The sequence below is a fragment of the Microcaecilia unicolor genome, chromosome 8 (assembly GCF_901765095.1).
Source record: "Microcaecilia unicolor chromosome 8, aMicUni1.1, whole genome shotgun sequence".
Taxonomy (NCBI): Eukaryota; Metazoa; Chordata; class Amphibia; order Gymnophiona; family Siphonopidae; genus Microcaecilia; species Microcaecilia unicolor.
Window position 1 is genome coordinate 64,556,634 of NC_044038.1, and position 23,602 is coordinate 64,580,235.

The following is a 23,602-nucleotide window of genomic DNA, read 5'->3' on the forward strand; positions in this document are numbered from 1 at the left end:
ATTCCCTTAAGACATTCAGAGCTAATTCTATATAAGGGGCTATAAAAAATATGCCTAGATGTATTCTATAAACTGTGCCTAATTTAGGCGCAGTTTATAGAATACGCCAAGGGTCTGTCCATGTTACTAAATCTAGTTGCGGGAATTTACGCCAAGTAAAACTTGGTGTAAATGCCAGCGAGTAAGTTAGGTGCAGAGCAGGTGTATTCTATTAGTGTGCATAATTCTTAGTAATGCCCATGATTCACCCATTCCATGGCCATGTCCCCTTTTTGGGAGCGCACATTAGAATTTATGCACATCACTTTATAGAATATGCTTAGCCAGTTGTGCATGCAAATTCTAATTAAAGCCAATTAGTTTACAGTTCATCCAATCTGGAGATCCATCAAGAGCTAATTGGCTTGTTAAGATAATTAAGTTGCATGCATAATACAGTATACGCCCTGAATTACGCACGCAACTCAAGTCGCACTACATAGAATCTGGGGGTCAGTGCCTTCAGAAAAGCCTTCTTTACAGGAGAAAGGTGTTTGGCGGGAAAGTTTATCTTGTAGGGTGCAGGGAGAAGCCACATAGCACATAGGAGACCATAGAGCTGGCTCATTGGCTCAGAGGGGACGTTAACATAACATAACAGTACCCCACATTGCTATGTTAAGTTTTTACCCCACGGGGCCCCATTTTACACAACGAAACCCTGTGCTAAAATAACCTGACTTAACAGTAGCCCACTGTTCATAAGTTCCCTTCACAGTGAGTGATATGTATGACCAACCCCAGAAGATCAGAGGTGGTTTTTCATAGAAACTACTTACCCATTTTTCTGATTTAAAGGCAATGATTTCCACGTGGGACTCATAAAATCATAAGACCTATCGCAAAGGAAATATTCTAATAATTCCAGAAGGAAGGTGTCTTCTGGCAAATTCCAAGCATCAAGACAAGCACTAGAACACATTCTGAGAGACTGAGATAAAAAAGGATCCCATCCCATAAGCATGCTGGACAGGATAACTAATGTATGATCTCAGGACATGAAATGGCAGATACTGGGCTTTACTCCAAATTGGGTTTTTTCTCACTTAAGGAAAAATTCTTTACTCAATAAACTCCAACCTGTGCTAGTGCTACAAGTTCTATAACAAATGTAGCATGCATTAAGAGCCGTTTAGATCCCCACCTCACATCCTCATCCTGGATGCTCTTTTCATACAACAGAGCTTCAGGCTCAGTCTCCAAGATCTCCTGGGGCATTTTTGCTGGGCTGGATTTCACACCACGTCAGACTCCTGCTGGGGTTTTGGGTCTTTGCTTCGTATCCTTACGTTTTTATTCCTGTTTCAAACCAGTAATAAATACAGTCAGATTTCTCGATATTTCCATGATGTTAAGGAGCAAAGCGTTTCCATCACAAAATCCTTAAATGAAGTATTTGTTAAGAGAAGAGGGTAGACAATGTATTTTTAATTATCCTTTCCAATCACTGTACATTCTCAGGGCAATGACTAAATCAAGCACAGTAAGGATGCACAGCACTGTACAATTAGAGAAATGCTGTGATAAAGCTCTATTTAGTATACACAGTACTGTACAATCACAGCACATTGTCCTTACAGGGACAAGATTTCCTTAAAAAAGGCCACAGAAGATGCACCAGTTAACTTTACAAACCATCCCATGTGAACACATTTCAAAAATGCAATAACGATGAGCAGTGACAGTTAATAAACTGAGTTGATGGCAGATTCAAAACAATTAAAGATTTCTCTAAAAGATTTTTACTTACCTTCTGAAACCGTGAACCGACATATGCCACCATAAAAATATAAATAAAAGAGACCTATCAGCTGACTGTGATGCTTTATAACCAATTCAAAAGTTCAAAGTGCATGTTTAAACGAAATCAACATGCACTTTGAACTTTTAGAAACTGACATTTGGAATTTGCATTTGTTTTAAGTACAATTGATCCACATGGTAGTTGCATTTGTAGTGCTAGGCTTGCAAACATCAGTTGCAGAACCTTTGGAATCTTTAACAGGAACAAGTTTTTCGTTTTGTAATTTATTAACACTGTGCTGAGCATAGACAAAAAAACGAGCTGAGGATGATACTGCGGATTGTTTGCCTTTTTCTAACCAGCTAGAAATTGAGCTTTCGTTTTTTGGAAACAATGGATGTTTTACATTTGAATTGACATGGCAGTTTGTTTAACAACAAACACCAGTGCTGAATCTTTGGAATCGCTTCCAGTTTGTTTTAAGCACAATTGATTTATATGCTAGTTGGTTTATTAACTGTCACTGCTCATCGTTATTGCATGTTTGAAATGCTGAGCATAGAAGGATACCGTTTGTTTGAAAATAGTTTTTAAACTTTACTCTCCTTTCAGAAACTACTTTTGAAACTTCTTAAAATCCTTATCAATTACAAGTTTTTGAGCTTTTAAATTTTTGCCAGCTACAAGCTTTTAATCTTTTTACTTATAGATACGATCTTATATGGGAGAGCCTACATATGTCCATTTTTAATTCTCTACTTTACACAGCATTTTATCCTTGATACATTGTTACATGTCCGCTGTAAGAATTATTTATTATATCCCCTGGTACATTGTTACAGGTTTGTTTTTGTGAAGTGCCATCTGTCAAAGTGTGCATTTTAATTGCGAGTTCAACAAATAGGTAATTTACATCATATTCTAATTATATTACTAATTATAGTTGATCATTTATTTATCTAAAAAAATATATATAAAAGATATTCATAATTTATAAATTTAATCTTTGAAGTGGATTAGTTGATAAAAAATATACATACATATGTATGTATATATGTGTGTATGTATATATATATATATATATATATATATATATACTAGTAAAAAAGGCCCGTTTCTGGCTGAAATGAAACGGGCGCTAGCAAGGTTTTGCGCGGAGTGTGTATGTTTGAGAGAGTGTCTGTGAGAGTGAGAATGTGCAAGTGTGTGTGTGTGACAGAGAGTGGGTGTGAGTGTGTCTGTGAGAGAGCGTGTGTGTATGTGAGAATGAGTGTGTGCGAGTGCATATGTGAGACAGTGAGTGTCCTTCCCTGTCCCCCCGTCAGGTGTCAGGACTGGGGGGACTGTGGACAGTCATGAAGGCAGCCCCTACCAAAATAATGAAAGCAAGACCATTTGTATAATAATCACTGCATTCCAGAGAACAAAATGGAGCAAGTTCCCACATGCTATCTTTTGCTTTCTCTATTCAGTAGCTGACAGGCTTGCTAGACTTACCTAAGTGGCTGCAGCTGCAATACACTGAAAAGAAAGCAAGGAAACCTATGAGACCTAAATACGGCAGTCCCCTTGGCCTCTGACGCTCCTCCCTTCTTCTATTTGATTTCCCTCTGATAGGTCCGTCATTCGGTGTGACGCTCCTCCCTTTTCCTGTTTCAGTTCCCTTTGATAGGTCAGAGCGGTGCAGCTGTGACACTCCTCCCTTCTCTGATAGGTCAGGGTGGGGCAGAGATGTAGTGTGCTTAAAAATGGTTACAGAGCTTTGAACATACGAACTGTTGAAGCCTCAGAGTGTGCTTTAGAACGTTGAGGGTGCTTTTTATGTGCAGATGGGGCGTGGCCTACGGCCCAGATGGGCGTGGCTGAGACTGTGAGTAATCCGAATAGCCTAGCCTACCTACCAGGAGGACAGGAGTTCAGGACAGATGGAGTGAGCTTCAGAACGTCTGAGGGGGGATTTTATTTATATAGATATATATATATATATGTGTGTGTGTGTGTGTATGTATGTATGTGTATATATATGTATTTATTTATTTAATGATTTAGATTTGGATACTTGTCTATAGTTTTCTTTATTAATTATTTTTCTATTGGTATTTATTTTTCTATAATCTTTAGTAATTATTTTTGTTTTTCTATTTTTTTATATTCATTTTCTATTTTTCACTTTTTATTTAATATTCTCTAGTGGAGACTATCCTGCTTATAATCGAACGAGAAAAACGCCCAAGTTCCGACCTAAATCGGGAGATGGACGTTTATCTCACAAAAACGAATAAAGCGGTATAATCGAAAGCCGATTTTTGGACGTTTTCAACTGCACTCCGTCGCGGATGCGGACAAAGATTATGGGGGCGTGTCAGAGGTGTGGCGAAGGTGAAACTGGGGCGTGGTTATCTGCCGAACAAAGATGGGCGCATTTCACTGATAATGGGGAAAAAAGTATGCGTTTTTAGCTAGAATTTAGGACACTTTTCCTGGACCCTGTTTTTTCATGAATAAGGCCCCAAAAAGTGCCCTAAATGACCAGATGACCACTGGAGGGAATCGGGGATGACCTCCCCTGACTCCCCCAGTGGTCACTAACCCCCTCCCACCACAAAAAAAATGATGTTTCACAAATTTTTATTTTCACCCTCAAATGTCATACCCAGCTCCCTGGCAGCAGTATGCAGGTCACTGGAGGAGTTGTTAGGGGGTGCAGTGGACTTCAGGCAGGTGGACCCAGGCCCATCCCCCCTACCTGTTACAATTGTGCTGCTTAATGCTTATTAGTCGTCCAACCCCCCCCAAACCCACTGTACCCACCTGTAGGTGCCCCCCTTCACCCCTTAGGGCTATAGTAATGGTGTAGACTTGTGGGCAGTGGGTTTTGAGGGGGATTTGGGGGGCTCAACACACAAGGGAAGGGTGCTATGCACCTGGGAGCTCTTTTACCTGTTTTTTTGGTTTTGTAAAAGTGCCCCCTAGGGTGCCCGGTTGATGTCCTGGCATGTGAGGGGGACCAGTGCACTACGAATCCTGGCCCCTCCCACGAATAAATGTCTTGGATTTATTCGTTTTTGAGCTGGGCGCTTTCATTTTCCATTATCGCTGAAAAACAAAAACACCCAGCTCACACATTGTTGAATAAAACATGGGCGTCTATTTTTTTCGAAAATATGGTTCGGTCCGCCCCTTCACGGACCCGTTCTCGGAGATAAACGCCCATGGAGATAGGCGTTTTCGTTCAATTATGCCCCTCTATATGATTTTATAGATATCGATTAGGTATATGTCAAATTTACTTTAAACATATACGCAGCATATACAGTGGGGGAAATAAGTATTTGATCCCTTGCTGATTTTGTAAGTTTGCCCACTGACAAAGACATGAGCAGCCCATAATTGAAGGGTAGGTTATTGGTAACAGTGAGAGATAGCACATCACAAATTAAATCCGGAAAATCACATTGTGGAAAGTATATGAATTTATTTGCATTCTGCAGAGGGAAATAAGTATTTGATCCCCCACCAACCAGTAAGAGATCTGGCCCCTACAGACCAGGTAGATGCTCCAAATCAACTCGTTACCTGCATGACAGACAGCTGTCGGCAATGGTCACCTGTATGAAAGACACCTGTCCACAGACTCAGTGAATCAGTCAGACTCTAACCTCTACAAAATGGCCAAGAGCAAGGAGCTGTCTAAGGATGTCAGGGACAAGATCATACACCTGCACAAGGCTGGAATGGGCTACAAAACCATCAGTAAGACGCTGGGCGAGAAGGAGACAACTGTTGGTGCCATAGTAAGAAAATGGAAAGAAGTACAAAATGACTGTCAATCGACAAAGATCTGGGGCTCCACGCAAAATCTCACCTCGTGGGGTATCCTTGATCATGAGGAAGGTTAGAAATCAGCCTACAACTACAAGGGGGGAACTTGTCAATGATCTCAAGGCAGCTGGGACCACTGTCACCACGAAAACCATTGGTAACACATTACGACATAACGGATTGCAATCCTGCAGTGCCCGCAAGGTCCCCCTGCTCCGGAAGGCACATGTGACGGCCCGTCTGAAGTTTGCCAGTGAACACCTGGATGATGCCGAGAGTGATTGGGAGAAGGTGCTGTGGTCAGATGAGACAAAAATTGAGCTCTTTGGCATGAACTCAACTCGCCGTGTTTGGAGGAAGAGAAATGCTGCCTATGACCCAAAGAACACCGTCCCCACTGTCAAGCATGGAGGTGGAAATGTTATGTTTTGGGGGTGTTTCTCTGCTAAGGGCACAGGACTACTTCACCGCATCAATGGGAGAATGGATGGGGCCATGTACCGTACAATTCTGAGTGACAACCTCCTTCCCTCCGCCAGGGCCTTAAAAATGGGTCGTGGCTGGGTCTTCCAGCACGACAATGACCCAAAACATACAGCCAAGGCAACAAAGGAGTGGCTCAGGAAGAAGCACATTAGGGTCATGGAGTGGCCTAGCCAGTCACCAGACCTTAATCCCATTGAAAACTTATGGAGGGAGCTGAAGCTGCGAGTTGCCAAGCGACAGCCCAGAACTCTTAATGATTTAGAGATGATCTGCAAAGAGGAGTGGACCAAAATTCCTCCTGACATGTGTGCAAACCTCATCATCAACTACAGAAGACGTCTGACCGCTGTGCTTGCCAACAAGGGTTTTGCCACCAAGTATTAGGTCTTGTTTGCCAGAGGGATCAAATACTTATTTCCCTCTGCAGAATGCAAATAAATTCATATACTTTCCACAATGTGATTTTCCGGATTTAATTTGTGATGTGCTATCTCTCACTGTTACCAATAACCTACCCTTCAATTATGGGCTGCTCATGTCTTTGTCAGTGGGCAAACTTACAAAATCAGCAAGGGATCAAATACTTATTTCCCCCACTGTATTTCATTGGCTTTTTAATTCAATTAACTTAATTAATTTATTTATATATTAAATATATTATGAAGTTTTTGACTATTTATTAACATAATATGTGTTTTATTTGATGTCTGTTTAACAGGATACATACACACACACACACACACACACACATATATATATATATATATATTGTTTGTCTATGAATGTTATGTTAGTGATTTACATTATATTATTTTTATTCAATTTGTACAATTAAGTTCTATACAATATCATTTTGATATTTCAATTAATTAATTTATTTTTTATTTAACTGTATCACCATGGTGTTCTATTACTATCAGCCGAGTATGAGATTATGGTAATGAAATGTAATTATTATTTTATATTTATTTTTATGTTTACTTGCTTTTATATTTGTTCTAATTGTTATATGATTGTTTTGTAGCCCCTGATGCAGCCCAGTGGGGCGAAACACGGCCTGTGTCGGGCTTGTTAATTTTTTATTGATCCATATCAATTAAATATTGTTTTCCAAATACGTATCTGCTTCGTTTGGTGTCCATCTTGGAGTTTGCAGATCGATTACCCTGCTGTTTTCTTAAAAGTTTTTAGGCACAGTAGTCAATCCCAATATGGTTATGTAGGGTGTTCAGTAAAGGATTCCACACTCCAAAATGGTTGGAAAACACAAGGAGAGTTCAGTATAGGCTGATCCTTCAACCGAGCTTATGTGTCAGTGAGTCCAGCTGTAACAACGCCTCACTATCATGCTCTATACATCATCAAATCTCCTTATTTCTGAAACCCTTCCAAATTTAATGACTAGTTTATTAGTTAACATACAAAAATTTAAAAACAAGTGTGGAAAACTTTAATGAAGAACCCTACAATCTTGTTGTTGAGGAGCTCTGGATTCAGTTCAATAAATTCAATTTAATGAAGTTTGAAAAATTTCATGCCGCCAAAAAACGTTTAAGATTTTATTTATTTATTTATTTATTGCATTTGTATCCCACATTTTCCCACCTTTTTGCGGGTTCAGTGTGGCTTACAATATGAGTTGAATATTGGAAATACAATTGTTACAGATAGTTGTGGATAATATTATGCAGGGTTATGCGAAACAATTGGGGTGTCGTTAAGGGATGTAATACTGGAACATAGGCATTGCAACTTTGGAAGGAAACAATGGGAGCTTAGAGGCGATAGAAAGGCATGAAGTCATATGGTATATAACTTTCTGTGAGTAAAGGTATGAGTGATGTGATAATACGGGGAATGGAGTTCCGAGGTGAATGTACGATGCATTAGTGAACAGTAAGTGTGGACTTTATATGTTTTGTTTCTATCCATAGACTTGTTCGAAAAGATGAGTCTTCAATAATCTGCGGAAGGAAGCTTGCTCGTTGGTTGTTCTTACAGTGGTGGAAATAAGTATTTGATCCCTTGCTGATTTTGTAAGTTTGCCCACTGACAAAGACATGAGCAGCCCATAATTGAAGGGTAGGTTATTGGTAACAGTGAGAGATAGCACATCACAAATTAAATCCGGAAAATCACATTGTGGAAAGTATATGAATTTATTTGCATTCTGCAGAGGGAAATAAGTATTTGATCCCCCACCAACCAGTAAGAGATCTGGCCCCTACAGACCAGGTAGATGCTCCAAATCAACTCGTTACCTGCATGACAGACAGCTGTCGGCAATGGTCACCTGTATGAAAGACACCTGTCCACAGACTCAGTGAATCAGTCAGACTCTAACCTCTACAAAATGGCCAAGAGCAAGGAGCTGTCTAAGGATGTCAGGGACAAGATCATACACCTGCACAAGGCTGGAATGGGCTACAAAACCATCAGTAAGACGCTGGGCGAGAAGGAGACAACTGTTGGTGCCATAGTAAGAAAATGGAAGAAGTACAAAATGACTGTCAATCGACAAAGATCTGGGGCTCCACGCAAAATCTCACCTCGTGGGGTATCCTTGATCATGAGGAAGGTTAGAAATCAGCCTACAACTACAAGGGGGGAACTTGTCAATGATCTCAAGGCAGCTGGGACCACTGTCACCACGAAAACCATTGGTAACACATTACGACATAACGGATTGCAATCCTGCAGTGCCCGCAAGGTCCCCCTGCTCCGGAAGGCACATGTGACGGCCCGTCTGAAGTTTGCCAGTGAACACCTGGATGATGCCGAGAGTGATTGGGAGAAGGTGCTGTGGTCAGATGAGACAAAAATTGAGCTCTTTGGCATGAACTCAACTCGCCGTGTTTGGAGGAAGAGAAATGCTGCCTATGACCCAAAGAACACCGTCCCCACTGTCAAGCATGGAGGTGGAAATGTTATGTTTTGGGGGTGTTTCTCTGCTAAGGGCACAGGACTACTTCACCGCATCAATGGGAGAATGGATGGGGCCATGTACCGTACAATTCTGAGTGACAACCTCCTTCCCTCCGCCAGGGCCTTAAAAATGGGTCGTGGCTGGGTCTTCCAGCACGACAATGACCCAAAACATACAGCCAAGGCAACAAAGGAGTGGCTCAGGAAGAAGCACATTAGGGTCATGGAGTGGCCTAGCCAGTCACCAGACCTTAATCCCATTGAAAACTTATGGAGGGAGCTGAAGCTGCGAGTTGCCAAGCGACAGCCCAGAACTCTTAATGATTTAGAGATGATCTGCAAAGAGGAGTGGACCAAAATTCCTCCTGACATGTGTGCAAACCTCATCATCAACTACAGAAGACGTCTGACCGCTGTGCTTGCCAACAAGGGTTTTGCCACCAAGTATTAGGTCTTGTTTGCCAGAGGGATTAAATACTTATTTCCCTCTGCAGAATGCAAATAAATTCATATACTTTCCACAATGTGATTTTCCGGATTTAATTTGTGATGTGCTATCTCTCACTGTTACCAATAACCTACCCTTCAATTATGGGCTGCTCATGTCTTTGTCAGTGGGCAAACTTACAAAATCAGCAAGGGATCAAATACTTATTTCCACCACTGTAGGTTGTGCGGCAGTTTATTCCAATACTGCGTGCTCCTGTGAGAAAAGGTTGACGCGTGTAATGTTTTGTATTTCACGCCTTTGCTATTGGGGAAGTGGAGGTTGAGGAAGGTTCGGGATGATCTTTTGGCATTTCTGGGTGGTAAGTTTATTAACTCAGACATGTAGGATGGGGCTTCACCGTGAATGATTTTGTGGACTAATGTGCATACTTTAAAAGTGACGCGTTCCTTGAGTGGAAGCCAGTGCAGTTTTTCTCTTAATGGTTTTGCACTTTCATATTTTGGCTTTCCAAAGATGAGTCTGGCTGCCGTATTCTGGGCTGTTTGAAGTTTCCTCAGTGTTTGTTCTTTGCAGCCTGCGTATAGTGAGTTGCAATAATCCAAATGGCTGAGCACAAGGGATTGCACTAGGCTGCGAAAGACGGATCTTGGGAAGTACGGTCTTATCCTTTTTAGTTTCCACATGCTGTAAAACATCTTTTTTGTTGTGTTGTTAGCATGAGTTTCAAGCGTTAGGTGGCGGTCGATGGTGATTCCAAGGATTTTTAGCATTTCTGAGACTTGAAGGTTCAGGTTTGGAGTGTTTATGGTTGTGAATTCTTTTGTGTTGTATTGAGATGTGAGAATCAGGCATTGAGTTTTTTCTGCATTTAATTTTAGTCGAAATGCATCCGCCCATGTGTTCATGATGTGTAGGCTTTGATCAATTTCGTTGAGGATTTCGTTTATGTCCTGTTTGAAGGGGATGTATATTGTCACATCATCAGCGTATATATATGGGTTAAGGTTATGGTTTGATAGGAGTTTTGCCAAAGGGATCATCATTAAGTTAAAAATGGTTGGTGAGAGAGGTGATCCTTGTGGTACTCCACATTCAGGTATCCATGCCTTAGATGTGGTCGAATTTGATGTGACTTGATATGAACGTTGGGTTAGGAACCCTTCGAACCAATTCAGGACATTACCTCCAATGCCAAAGTATTCGAGTATGTGTAATAGGATTCCATGGTCAACCATGCCAAAGGCACTTGACATGTCAAATTGAAGGAGGAGTATATTGTTGCCAGTTGCAATTGTCTCTTTGAATTTGGTCATAAGGGTGACTAAGCGCCAGTAAAATTGGAAAACAGCAAACTGAGGTAATTACTTAACTTAAACTTTTTAAACTTCTGTTTCCTCACTAAAGCCCCGTCTGCCATATTCACGTCCAACAGGAATCCCTGTTTCAAGAATTCTTCTTCAGGGACGCCGGTGCTGCACTATCTTAAAAGTTTTTTGGCGGCATTAAATTTTGCAAATTTGATTAAATTGAATTTACTGAATTGAATCCAGAGCTCCTCAACAACAAGGTTGTAGGGTTCTTCATTAAAGTTTTCCACACTTTACTTCATTAACTATTGAGGTTATTTAACCATTTTGGAGTGTGGAATCCTTTACTGAACACCCTACATAACCATATTGAGATTGACTATTGTGCATATGTTATAGACCAAGTGTCTCTCCCTTGGGAAAGTTATTTTCTAATACCAAAAACACATACAGAACATTTCTATAAGCAGAGGTGTCCACGGTCTAACTGTGTCTTACTTAGCCCATTAGCTAAATTGCTTCAAACAGATTATTTATTTATTTAATACATTTTTAAAGTACAAAATCAAAAGTACAAAAAATGGGAAAAGAAAATGTAAGAAAAAGGAAAACTAAACATCAAAGCTTCCCCTAGCCCACATTAAGAGAGGTAACTTCACCTCATAATCATGAATTTACAGTAAGAAACAAAGAGTTAGACAAAACCCAACTAAAAAAAAAAGTCCTATCACTAAATTAAGTACTCCATATAACCTTTGCTCTAAGCAGAAAGTCTATTTCTCATGTCCTTTAAGAAATTGCTCCAATTGATTAGAATCCCAGAAAATAAATTCTTTCCCCTAAAAAGTAATTATACAATTACATGGAAACTTACGGAAAAAAGATACACCCAGTGCCACTACTCTGGACTTGAAGGTCAAAAAAGTGTTGCACCTGAGCTGAGTAGCCTTGGATACATCAGGAAAAATGGACATTTTTTCACCACAATAGAGCACATCCTTTGTCTGAAAACATCTTTTCAGGATCAAACTCTTGTCTAAATCAGAAACTAAAGTGGCCAGCAGAGTGGACCTAGTATTAATAATATCTTGACTATCTTCCAGAAAAGCTGTTAGGTCTACTTCAGAGGAAATCAATTGATCTGATCCCTGCTGGTCACCTTGTATTCTCTTTTTACCTGAGAGGTAATAACAGTTTAAGGAGTCCTTTTACAAAGGCACGCTGAAAAGTGGCTTGCGGTAGTGTAGGCGCGGGTTTTGGGTGTGCGTAGAATCATTTTCAGCGTGCCTGTAAAAAAGGCCTCTTTTTTCCCCCAAAAAATGGACGTGCGTCAAAATCAAAATTGACGTGCGTCCATTTTTGGTCTCTGACCTTACCGCCAGCCATAGACCTAGCAGTAAAGAATTTGGGTGGTAAGGACCTATATACATCAGATGCCACTTGGCGCGCATTCGCTACATGCGTCCGAAAATAAAAAATAATTTTCAGACGCGCATATTGGACGCACGTCAAAAATGAAATTACTGCAAGAGCCACGTGGTAGTTGGCCGGTAACTTCATTTTGGCACGCGTTTGGTGCATGTAGACGCTTACGCGGCTTAATAAAAGGACCCCTAATATTGGAAAAGTGTCAGCATTATCTAAAGCCAAAATCTCCATGAAATACTTTCTCAAAACAATCTCAGGAGATAATAAATAAATACAAGGAAAACTAAGGAAATTGCAGGTTTTTAGCCCTATTCAGATTTTCTATCGTCTCCAGCTTCATTTCAAGCAGATTTTTACATACTTTTGCACCAATTTTTAGGTGTCTCTGCTATCTGGCAAACAGCACAGACATCCTCGGTGGGTTCCATACAGTGTACTGTCAGCATGGGAAGAGACTCAAAGTAAAACAGAAATATGCAGATACACAGAAAGCGTGCTCCTACAGGACAGTATGACACCTCTGAGAGCCTCAACATGGAGAAAACAGACAATACATACTTCTCCCAGGCCTGGGGCCCCTCCCTGCCATATAACATGCACAACTCATGGTCCTGCTCAGGTGGGGTTCATCCCCAAGCGACACTCAGTTTGCCATGTACGGCAAATTCTTCTTTCGATGGCGCAGAGCAGATATAGGGGTGATTCGGCAATGTTAGTGAGCCTAGACGCGGCAAAAGCCTTTGACCAGGTAAATTGGGGCTATCTTTTTCAGGTGCTGGAATGGGTAGGATTGCCAGAGTGGTTCCTTTGCGCATTGAGGGTGCTTTATGATGGGATGGGAGCGCAGATAGTGGTTAATGGGAGCAGGTCATTCCGGTTTGATGTGGGGAGGGGGACTCGACAGGGATGCCCTTTATCTCCCCTTTCTCTTTGATATTTCCCTGGAGCCTTTGATTCGAATGTTAAATAGTGCATCAGGAATTCGGGGAATTTCAGTGGGAACTGATGAGATAGCTGCTCTGGCATATACGGATGATATCATGCTCCTTCTCTCTGATCCGGAGAGTTCTCTTCAATCGGCTCTGGCACTTATAGATAAATTTGGAGCTTTATCAGGGTTCTCTTTGAACTTGCAAAAATTGTGTGCTCTGGCTCTTGAGGCAGACTTGCAACATTCCTGGAAGGGTGGGTTCCCTCTGCGGTGGAAAGACTTGGCCCTGAAGTATTTGGGAGTCTTTCTCACTAGGGACCTGACTTCTTTATATAAGGCTAATGTAAATCCTTTGCTTGAAATGACTAAGCAGAAACCTAGCAGTATGGCAGTCTGTGCCCTTGTCGTTATGGGGCCGGATCGCGTTGTTTAATATGATTGTGGTACCTAAGTGGTTATACGTGTTTCAGCAACTGCCCCTATTTTTGTTACGGAAGGATGAGAGTAGAGGTCTGCACGGGAATGGAGTTTGTGGGGATCCTGCGGGAATCCCCTCTGGGTCAGCAGGAGTGCCGCGGGGACGGAAATAAACATGCGGGATTCCCGTGGGGATGGAGGATGTTCTGGCGGGATTCCCGTGGGGACGCGTGCATATATCTTTGTTTTAGTGGGCGGAAACCAAGCTCTCCTCCAGTGTGAAAAGAAGGACACCCTCAACTGCCCCGTCACAGGGACGGCCAAATACCAAGGGGGGTGTTAAGCAGAGCAAAGGCATGGATGTCCTTCTCGGAGAAACGTCCATTTTGGGTGTCCTTAACTGCTCCATCGCAGGGACGGCCAAATTTCAAGGGGTTGGAGGCATAGCAAAGGCGTGGATGTCCTCCTTGGAGAAATGTCAATTTTGGGCATCCTTAACTGCTCCATCGCAAAGACGGCCAAATTTCAAGGGGGTGTTGGAGGCATAGCGAAGGTAGGACTTGAGCGCTTAACACTTAGATTCCCTTCATCCATAATCTAAAAAAAAAAAAAAAGGACGTCCCTGACAAGCACTTGCACGTTTTCACCCGGGTCTCTCTCTGTCTCAACTCAAGTTCAACACGTGCAGGAGATTTGCTCAAGTTGTATGTAGTGAGTCTTCCAGGCACTGCCAGACCTCGGTATCCACAGAAGAGAACTGCACAGAGGTGAGCTCAGCTGACTACTTTTATTTTTTATATGTGTACTAGTAAAAAAGGCACGTTTCAGACACAAATGAAACGGGCGCTAACAAGGTTTTCCTCGGAGTGTGTTTGTTTGAAAGAGTGTGTGTGATAGTCACTGTATGAGGGAGAGTGAATGTGTGTGAGAGAGAGAGTGAGACTGGGTGCGAGTGTGTCTGTGAGAGAGTGAGAGAGTGTGTGTGTGTGAGAATGAGAGTGTGTCCTAGGGCCGCCCTCTTTCTCCCTCCCTCCATGTTCCAGGGTCCTCGTCCCCCCCTCCCTCCCAGTATCCCCCCTCCCAGTTCCAGGGTTGTCGCCCCCCTTCCTCCCTCTGTTTGAGTGCCATGGTCATCCCCTCCCTCCCTCTGACTTTCAGGGTCTCCCCCCTCCTTCGTCCGAGTTTCAGGGTCTCCCCCCCTCCCTCCCTCCGAGTTTCAGGGCCCCCCCTTCCCTCCCTCCAAGTTCAGGTTTCCCCCTGTATGTGTGTGTGTTGTACAGATTGTTTGGCTTTCATTCTGACGGGCAACGGGCGTGGTTTCTGTTGGATTGTCAGTCCTTTGTTTTTCTTTCCGGCTGCTGTGGGTGCCGTTTTTGACTGGCAGCAGGCGGGCGAGCTGGTGGTTTCTGTGCTATTTGTTTTTACGGGGCGGGCTGCAGGTCGACTCACGCTGCTGTGCGGGCGGGCTGGCGTTGGCGTGCGGGCTGGCGAGCTGCAGGTCGACTTGCACTGCTGTTGCTTGGGCTCTCTGGATGACGTCATCCGAGGCTTCAGTCCCAGGCACAGCCAATCAGAATGGAGGCACGGGCCCAGCCAGCTTCATGGAACGTTCATGGTGCAAATTATTATATAGGATAGGCAGTTTATTTCTCTCATGGTGGGAACTGGCTGTTCGTGAGCTGTTTCACTGCAGCTAAAGCATTAGCATACTCACTTGTTTCTTTTGTTGAGGGCATTGTGCTGTTTGGGTGACCAATAATTCTCTCTATTTTAGTGTGGAAAAAACTTCAGTTTGTTTTATGCATTTATTGCCCTTTTTCTAAGATTCAGTATATTAATGAGTGAAGAAATATTTTCTCTGATTCGTTTTAAATGTATTACTCTGCATTGTGTGCCTCCTGTCCACTCCACTCAGTACTTTATACTTCCTTTTTTTATGGGGATGGGCGGGGATGGAGGAGATTACTCACGGGGACGGGTTCGATTCTAGCGGGGATGAGCGGGGATGGGTTTGATTCCGGCGGGGATGGGTCGCATTTCTGTCCCCGTGCAACTCTTTAGATGAGAGGATTTTGGGTCATTTAATTCAGTCTTATCTATGGAAAGGGAAACGCCCTAGACCTCCCCTGGATGTATTGGTTAAACCACGTGAGAGTGGAGGAATGGGCTTGTTGAGTATTCAGTCTCTTATGATGGCGTGCACAATGAAACACATAAATGACTGGTTTAGAGGTACTGCAGAGTTTTCATTAACTTCCGTGGAAACATCGTTGTTCCCAGAAGTTCATTTCAGTCATTTCCTTCACTCGGGGGGGGGGTGGTTTGCCCAGGCAGACTTTCCGTCGTCACCCACTACTGGCTGCAATGAGGGCTATGTGGCGCTGGCTATGCCGGAGACATCATCTATCATCTAGATCCTCCCCCTTGCTCTCTATCTGTAATAATCCAGCTTTTCCCCCGGGTCGGGGGTCCAGTGTGTTTGGTTTATGGGCTAAAAAGGGTATTATTTATCTTGCCCAAGTTTTAGATGATTCAACTGATTCAACAGTATGGGATCTCCCCGGGGCATTATTTTACTTTCCAATTACATCATTGTATCTCCTCCTTGATGTGGACGGATTTTACGGAAGACATTTCTGATATACTATCAGAAGCTTACTCATTGGGCTCGCAGCAGTCGGTACCGTTACGGTTTCATCACCAAGCAGCTGAAAGACATCATGGCTGAATTGGATTATGCCAAGCTGGCAAAAAGTTGGTCAAATGATCTCGGCATTGAGATCTCTGCAGAAATGTGCAAGGCATGCATTAAGAATTTATACTCGCAATGGCTATCAATTTTTCAGCGTGAAAAACTTTATCAGTTCCTCTTAAGGTTGTATATATCTCCGCGCAGAGCTTTTCGGGTGAAAATATCAGAGAGTGGATCTTGTTTGAAATGTGGAGGAGGTCTGGCGACATTGGGACATATGTTCTGATCTTGCCCTTACATGAATCGGTTCTGGAGGGGTCTGCTTAGGGCGGTAGAAGACCCATGGGGCTATTCATAGGTGTTGCACCCACTGCTTCTCTTTAACCGATATACGTACACATCAACCCCTCCGGTGGGTTTCAAGGGTTTTATGGGGATAGCTGTGTTTTGTGGGATAAACACCATTTTGAAGTTCTGGATTTCCCCTTCGGGCCCCTCCTTGCAATGGTGGAGGTACCAAATGATTCAGCAGATGAGGGTGGACAGATGTGAGGTCAAACAAATAGACAGTGTCCCTGGAGTCCGGTTTAGGGCTAGATGGGAGGCCCTCTGGATTACTCTCCCCCCCCCCCCCGAAGGGGAGAAGTTATATTTTGAATTGCTAATCCACACGGTTGTGCGGGATGGGGGAAGGGGTGGGTGAAATTAATGAAAAGTGATGATAAGGCTTTGGTTTTGATAGAATTATATGAGTTATTGTTTGGTGACTGTTGAAATATTTGATTGACATGTCGTGTACATTATGACGGTTCATCAATAAAAATCATTGAAATATAAAAATGCACAACTCAAGGTCAGGGACCTCCTCTGAAGAGGACAGAGACACCTATGACACGAGAGCAGTCGTATCCTTAATCCTCCTGTGAAACTGCTTTTCATACTGATCCAATTAAGGATCTCAGATTCAAACACAGTGTCCTACACTGATTCTGTCTCTTGTTTACATGCTAAGGCCTGACACAGGCAAATCATTATCAGGCAGATTCTGTGCCAAAAAAAAAAAAAAAATCAAAATTCTGTGCACAAAATGTGCAAATTCTGCAAGTTTGTCATAATTTAACCAATATTACAGCCCCCTGTACACAGATCTATATTTTTCCAGCCCCCTCCCAGCAGCCATAGCATCCATAGTTTTTACAGCCCCCTTCCTGTACCCACACATAGCATCCACCTTTACAGCCCCTCCCTCACACACATATAGCATCCACTTTTTTACAGCCCTGTCTCCCACCTACCCACCCCCACCCACACACATAGCATCCACCTTTTATTTTACAGCCCCTTCCCTCCACCCACATCCACCTTTTTTTTACAGCCCTCTCCCTCCACACACCTCCACACCTACCCTTCCACACATATAGCATCCACCTTTTTATTTTATAGCCCCTTCACTCCACCCACAGCATCCACTTTTTTTTTAACAGCTCCCTCCCTGCCTGCACCCACATGCCATGAATATTTTTTTCAGCCCACCCCTGCACTCACCCGTGAGGTAGGAGCTGCAGGGGAGTACCACTTAGGGGCAGGAAAGAACCCCACTCTTTCCTGACCGCTGCCGCTAGTCTGGGCTGGTGTCACCGCTTTTTCCAAATGACCGCCAAGACTTTCTGTGGCAGACTCAAGAGATTACCGCTTGAAGTCTCGGTGGCCATTTTGAAAAAGCGGTGGCATGAGCAGCAGCAGCAGCAGCAGGAGGCAGGCAGGAAAGAGTAGGGCTCTTTCCTGCCCCCAAAGAGGCCACTAGACCACCAGGGTGTATTCAGGTAGGCCTGGGGAGGGCAGCGGGGGAGTCAGCCAGCCTGCTTGCCTTTGCTATAGGCTGGGGAGGGCTCAGGCTCACTGAGGCTCAGGGGATGGTGGGAAGGCCAGCCATCCAGCCTCGGAGTGCAGCCAATTCTACACTCCACAGTTGCGCAAAATTGTGGCAAGAATATCTGCTGCAGTTCATCGAGGTCAGGGCCTGGAATAATGCCAAGGACACACAGTGTACAATGCCAGGGCACAGGAGCTCAGTGGTTAGAGAAGCAGGTTATGAATTTGAGAAATGAGGCCTCCAATCACTTCATCCTCCACTGCCTCAGGGACAACAAAACTGCAAGCCAATAATTAATGTACTTGAATATAATTTGCTTTGAGCTTGGATTTGGAAAACGTAATAGGTCTGAAATCCAGATCCAAATATTGCACACACAGGACTCAAAAGACGACAGTATACTACACCATATAGCAAATAGATTGTATTTTTCCTGCAGACTTTATCCGGCAGAATAAAGACTGTCATTCTGATGCTAGAAGCAAGTTGTGGTCACAGTGGCATATCAAACATTTAAATGGCAAGTGGGCAGTGCTGGGGGAATCAAGATGGCTGCCGCACTGGATGGCTGTTGAAGACGCTCCTGTGAGACTTTGAGCTTAAGATTTTCTTCTTGTTTTTGAAATGCATCATTCTAAGCGAAAAGGGGTGTTGAGACTAGCGCCTGCACCTACCTCAATCTCCTCACCGGCTCAAACGTCCCTGGACCGTTTCTTCCCCGGTGTTTCCAGGCTCTCACGGGGAGAAGATCCCATTGCGGGGGTGTCCGGAGAAGCGGACTCCCCGTCGGGAGAGGAAGTCTCCCTGTCTCCACCATCCGCTTCACTGATCCCTCCCAGCCCAGTGTCGAGGGCAGTCCTGGCAGGAAACCCCATCGACCCTGGAGATGCATCAATAGGGGCTTCTAGTGAGGACCCAGGCATGCAACCGACGGCTCGGGGCGCTGAGAGAAGTGCCCCTTCCACAGCGCAGACCTCGGAGGTGACTCTAAAGACGCTTAAGGTGATGTTGGACCACATTACTATAACACTACAAAAGACGTCTGGTGATGTACTTAATCTTAATACTAAATTTGAAGAACTGCATAAAACTGTAGATTCTGTTAAAAATGACTTAACAACGCAAGTCCAATCAATACAAAAATAGGTGGATGCTTTAAAAGACTTCAAAAGTGTTGCTAAAGACTCTGTGGATATCAGACGAAAAATTGAATTAATTGAAAACTTTAAAAGGCGCCTAAATCTCCGCTTTTTGAATTTTCCTATAGTAGTGGGGGAAACTCTGATAGATACCTTCCGGAAATATATGATAGAAATTTTGAAAATTCCTTCAGAGGCAATACCCCCGCTAAATAAAATATATTCAATTCCTAGGTCTAGAAGTGGAGAAAATGGCTCTGATAAAGATATTTCTGATATTCTGGAACAATCCTCAGATATTATAATGAACAGAACTACTATGATAGTACAAATGGTTTTTGAGCAGGACTACAATACTATTATGAGGCTTTATTTTAAAAACCTTAAAGCTCAATTTTATGGCTCTAAGGTTTGGATCTATCCAGACGTCACTAAACTTACTCAACGAAAAAGGAAACAGTTTCTTGCTATGAAACAGAGGACAATAGATATAGGAGCTTCCTTTTTTTTCGCATATCCCTGCAAGTGTATAATTAAACTTGGTCAAACAAAATATACTTTCTTTTCACTGGACCAACTTAAATTGTTTTTGGAATTGAAACAAGTGAAATGACATATATCCTGGAATAATGCAGCTTTTTCTTATAAATTTGATATTTTTTTTTCTTCTTGTAATCTTCTCTAACTCTTTTTCCCCTGCATAGGATTTGAGGTCTAAGAAAGGTCTTAAATTATTATGATTGTATAAACACTTTAATTATTTGATTTTCGCAGAATTAATGATGATAAATAAGACATGGAAGTGTTTGGATTGATATGTTATTTTGACTTGCATTTCTGAACAAGGTTATCCTTGAGTATGTAATTAAAATTATAAATAAAGAAATTTAAAAAAAATGGCAAGTGACCGACTCACCTTAAAATGCGCAGTAGAGACTTCCCTCTCTGTCCCGCCCTCACGTCAAGACGTGATGACGTCAGAGGGCGGAACAGAGAGGGAAACGGAGTCAGACTGTCGGACACTGCCGCTGGAGCCTGGAAACGAACATCGCACGCACCAACCTCCACCCTCCCCCCCAACCCCACCGACGCTCCCGCCCCCTCCGTATCAGGGCCCCTGCACTGACCTGACAGCGCCTCTCACCTCCGAGTGGAAGCGCTGCAGGCAGCAGCAGAGGGATCTGCTGCTGCCTGCAGCGCTTTCACACGGAGGTGAGAGGCGCTGTCAGGTCAGTGCAGGGAGCCCGGCACGGAGGGGGGAGGGAGTGGCGGCGAGGAGGGTTGCTGGAAATCTTGCCCGTTTTAACGGACTTAACGGCTAGTCTAGTATATTTGACACCTGGAGCAGGTGGGCACGAGAGCTCCACATGCCACCTGGTACCTCTCCCTCCCCCACCGGCAATCCGGTCTCTCAACCCCTCCCTCCACCCCTCACCCCCACTGTGTACCTTTGAAACACTTCAGTTCTTCATCAGCAGCAACTCAAATGCAGTGTTCACAATGGCCCCAGGACCTTCCCTCTGACATAAATTCCTGTTTCCACATAGGCGGGACCACATCAAAGAGAAGAATATGCTTGTGCAAGCAGTGCATATGAGTCCTTACTCACAGCTGGCGAAGAATTGAAATGTTTCGAAAGCACATGGGGTGGGGTGGGGGAAGAGACTGAATCAGCTGTAGGGGAGGGAGAGATGTTAGGAGTTTTCAGGGATTCCCACCAACCACATCACAATGCATCCCTTTATTGCCTGCATCCAGGAAGGACTGCTCCCACCCCCTGTCCTTGGTATACCACTGCCTGAGCAAATTATATACTTGTTCCTAAAACAGTCCCTGATAGTATTACCTTAACATAGCTGAAAAGACTGGGAAGAGAAGTTACAACATAGTTGTTGACGGCAGATAAAGACCTGCACGGTCCATCCAGTCTGCCCAAACAAGATGAACTCATAGCATAAGGTATGATATGATACTACAGATGCATATTTGATCTTGATTTGTCCTTGCTGTAGAAGTCTGCCCGGCACTGGCCTTGTTCTCCAACTACTGAAGCTTTCATTGAATGTGCATCAAGTGTTCCGTATCAACAGTGAACAATTCTGATGCAAAATCTGGAAAACACTAGGTCTCTGGATCTGTACTCTCTCATCATACCTATCACTTACCTTTATCCACTCACAATAACACAGTAGTGGATTTAGAAAAGGTACAGAGAAGGGTGATGAAAATAATAAAAGGGATGGGACAACTTCCCCATGAGGAAAGGCTAAAGCAGCTAGGGCTCTTCAGCTTGGAGAAGAGACGGCTGAGGAGAGATATGAGAGAGCTTTAGAAATGTTAAGTAGTAGTAGTAGTAGATCTATAAAATAATGATTGGAATGGAATGGGTAGACATGAATCACTTGTTTACTCTTTCCAAAAATACTAGGACTAGGGGGCACGCAATGAAGCTACAAAGTAGTAAATTTAAAACAAATCAGAGAAAATATTTTTTTCACTCAACGTGTAATTAAACTCTGGAATTCGTTGCCAAGGAATGTGGTAAAAGCAGTTAGGTTAATAGGGTTTAAAAAAGGATTGGATCACTTCCTAAAAGAAAAGTCCAGCCATTATTAAGATGTAGAAAATCCGCTGCTTATTTATAGGATAAGCAGCATAAAATATACTGTTCTGTTTTGGGATCTTGCCAGGTATTTGTAACCTGATTGGCCACTGTTGGAAACAGGATGCTGGGCTTGATGGACCTTCGGTCTGTCCCAGTATGGCAACACTTATATACTTATATACAGTAAATGATGGTGGATAAAGACCTGCAAGGTCCATCCAGTCTGCCATAGCTGCACCCACCACTGTGCAGGTTACACTCCTCCATCATTAAATACTGGCATCACAACCAGAGCAGTTGGCAATGTGTTACCATGCCTATCATATATAGGCAGTTTTATATAATGCCACAATATCACACCACCTTGCTAATAGAGAAGCATAATACCCACACTCATACCAGATGTAAATGTGATATAAAATACGTATGCTTGATCCTGATCTGTCTGCCATTTTCGGAACAGACTATACAAGCCTGTCTGGCACCGGCCTTACTTTCCAACTGCTGGAGTTGTCATAAAAGCCCACTGCAGCCCATCCTGATCTGTAGTAAGAGTGGTTACCATACCTGGATTTAGAAAAAGGTTTGGACAAGTTCTTGAAGAAAAAGTCTGTAGTCTGTTATTGAGATGGACATGGAGGAAACCACTGCTTGCCCTGGGATTGGTAGCGTGGAATGGTGCTACTAATTAGGTTTCTATTAGGTACTTATGACCATTGGCGCCGACTCCGTGGATGCTGTGTGTGCTTGAGCATCCCCAATATTTCTCCATCGGAACCGGAAGTTCCCCAGGAGCCAGTCCGCTGCCCGACCTCTTCTCCCACTCCCACAACAGTCTTTCGCCCGCCCCTCACCTTCCTGTATGCCGCCCATAACTTAAAAGTCATCTTACCAGGGTCCCGGCGGCAGCAGTAGTGAAAGGTTAATACGAGCAGGCTCGGCGAGTCGGCGCTTCAGTCTGCCTTCCCTTATCGTTGCTCTCAGCTCTGCCTCTGGTCCCGCCCTCATTTCCTGTTTCCACAAGGGCAGGACCAGAGGCAAAGCTGAGAGCAACGAGAAGGGAAGACAGGCTGAAGCGCCGACTCTCCGAGTCTGCTCGTGCTCGCTTTTCACTACTGCTGCCGCCGGGACCCCGGTAAGATGACTTTTAAGTTATGGGCGGCATGCAGGAAGGCGAGGGGCAGGCAAAGGACTGTTGTGGGAGTGGGAGAAGAGATCGGGCTGGAACTCAAGTCGGAGGGAGGGAGGGGCTGGAACTCAGAGGGGGGTCTGGTACTCGGAGGGAGGGGGGCTGGAACTTGGAGGGAGGGGCGTCTGGAACTCTGAGGAAGGAGGGAGGGATTGGGGTCTGGAACTCTGAGGAAGGAGGGAGGGAGGGTCTGGAACTCTGAGGAAAGAGGGATGGAGGGAGGGATTCTAGTCTGGAACTCTGAGGAGAGGGGGCGTGGGAGGGGGAGAAATGCACCACCTGTTAAAAAAAAAAAAATAAGTACCCCCAATAATTTTGAAAAGTTGGCTCCTATGCTTATGACCTGGATTGGCCACTGTTAGAAGCAGGATACTGGGCTAGATGGACCATTGGTCTGATCCAGTATGGCTAGTCTTATGTTCTTATGCCTTGCCATATATGGGACATAGATCGCAGAAGTCTGCCCGGCAGTATCCTTACTTCACCACTACTGGAGTTGCCTTCTAAGCACCACTCTTGCCTATCATAACACATTGACAGCCTTTAGGTCATTT

At 43.7% G+C, this 23,602-nt stretch overlaps 1 protein-coding gene across 6 annotated transcripts in view; it reads right to left on the minus strand.

Annotated features, from left to right (window-relative positions):
- The window catches only part of LOC115475558 (heme oxygenase 2-like), a 117,688-nt gene that overhangs the window by 26,500 nt on the left and 67,586 nt on the right, over nt 1–23,602 (minus strand). For 3 of the 6 annotated variants that reach the window (XM_030211362.1, XM_030211363.1, XM_030211364.1), the window contains one exon: nt 1,184–1,338. In XM_030211362.1, the coding sequence (XP_030067222.1) occupies nt 1,184–1,257 (74 nt within the window). In that variant the 5' untranslated portion in view covers nt 1,258–1,338. Of the gene's footprint in view, nt 1–1,183; nt 1,339–1,789; nt 1,883–3,280; nt 3,309–20,702; nt 20,801–23,602 lie in introns of those variants that run through there. The other 3 variants (XM_030211365.1, XM_030211367.1, XM_030211361.1) reach the window with 3 other exon arrangements.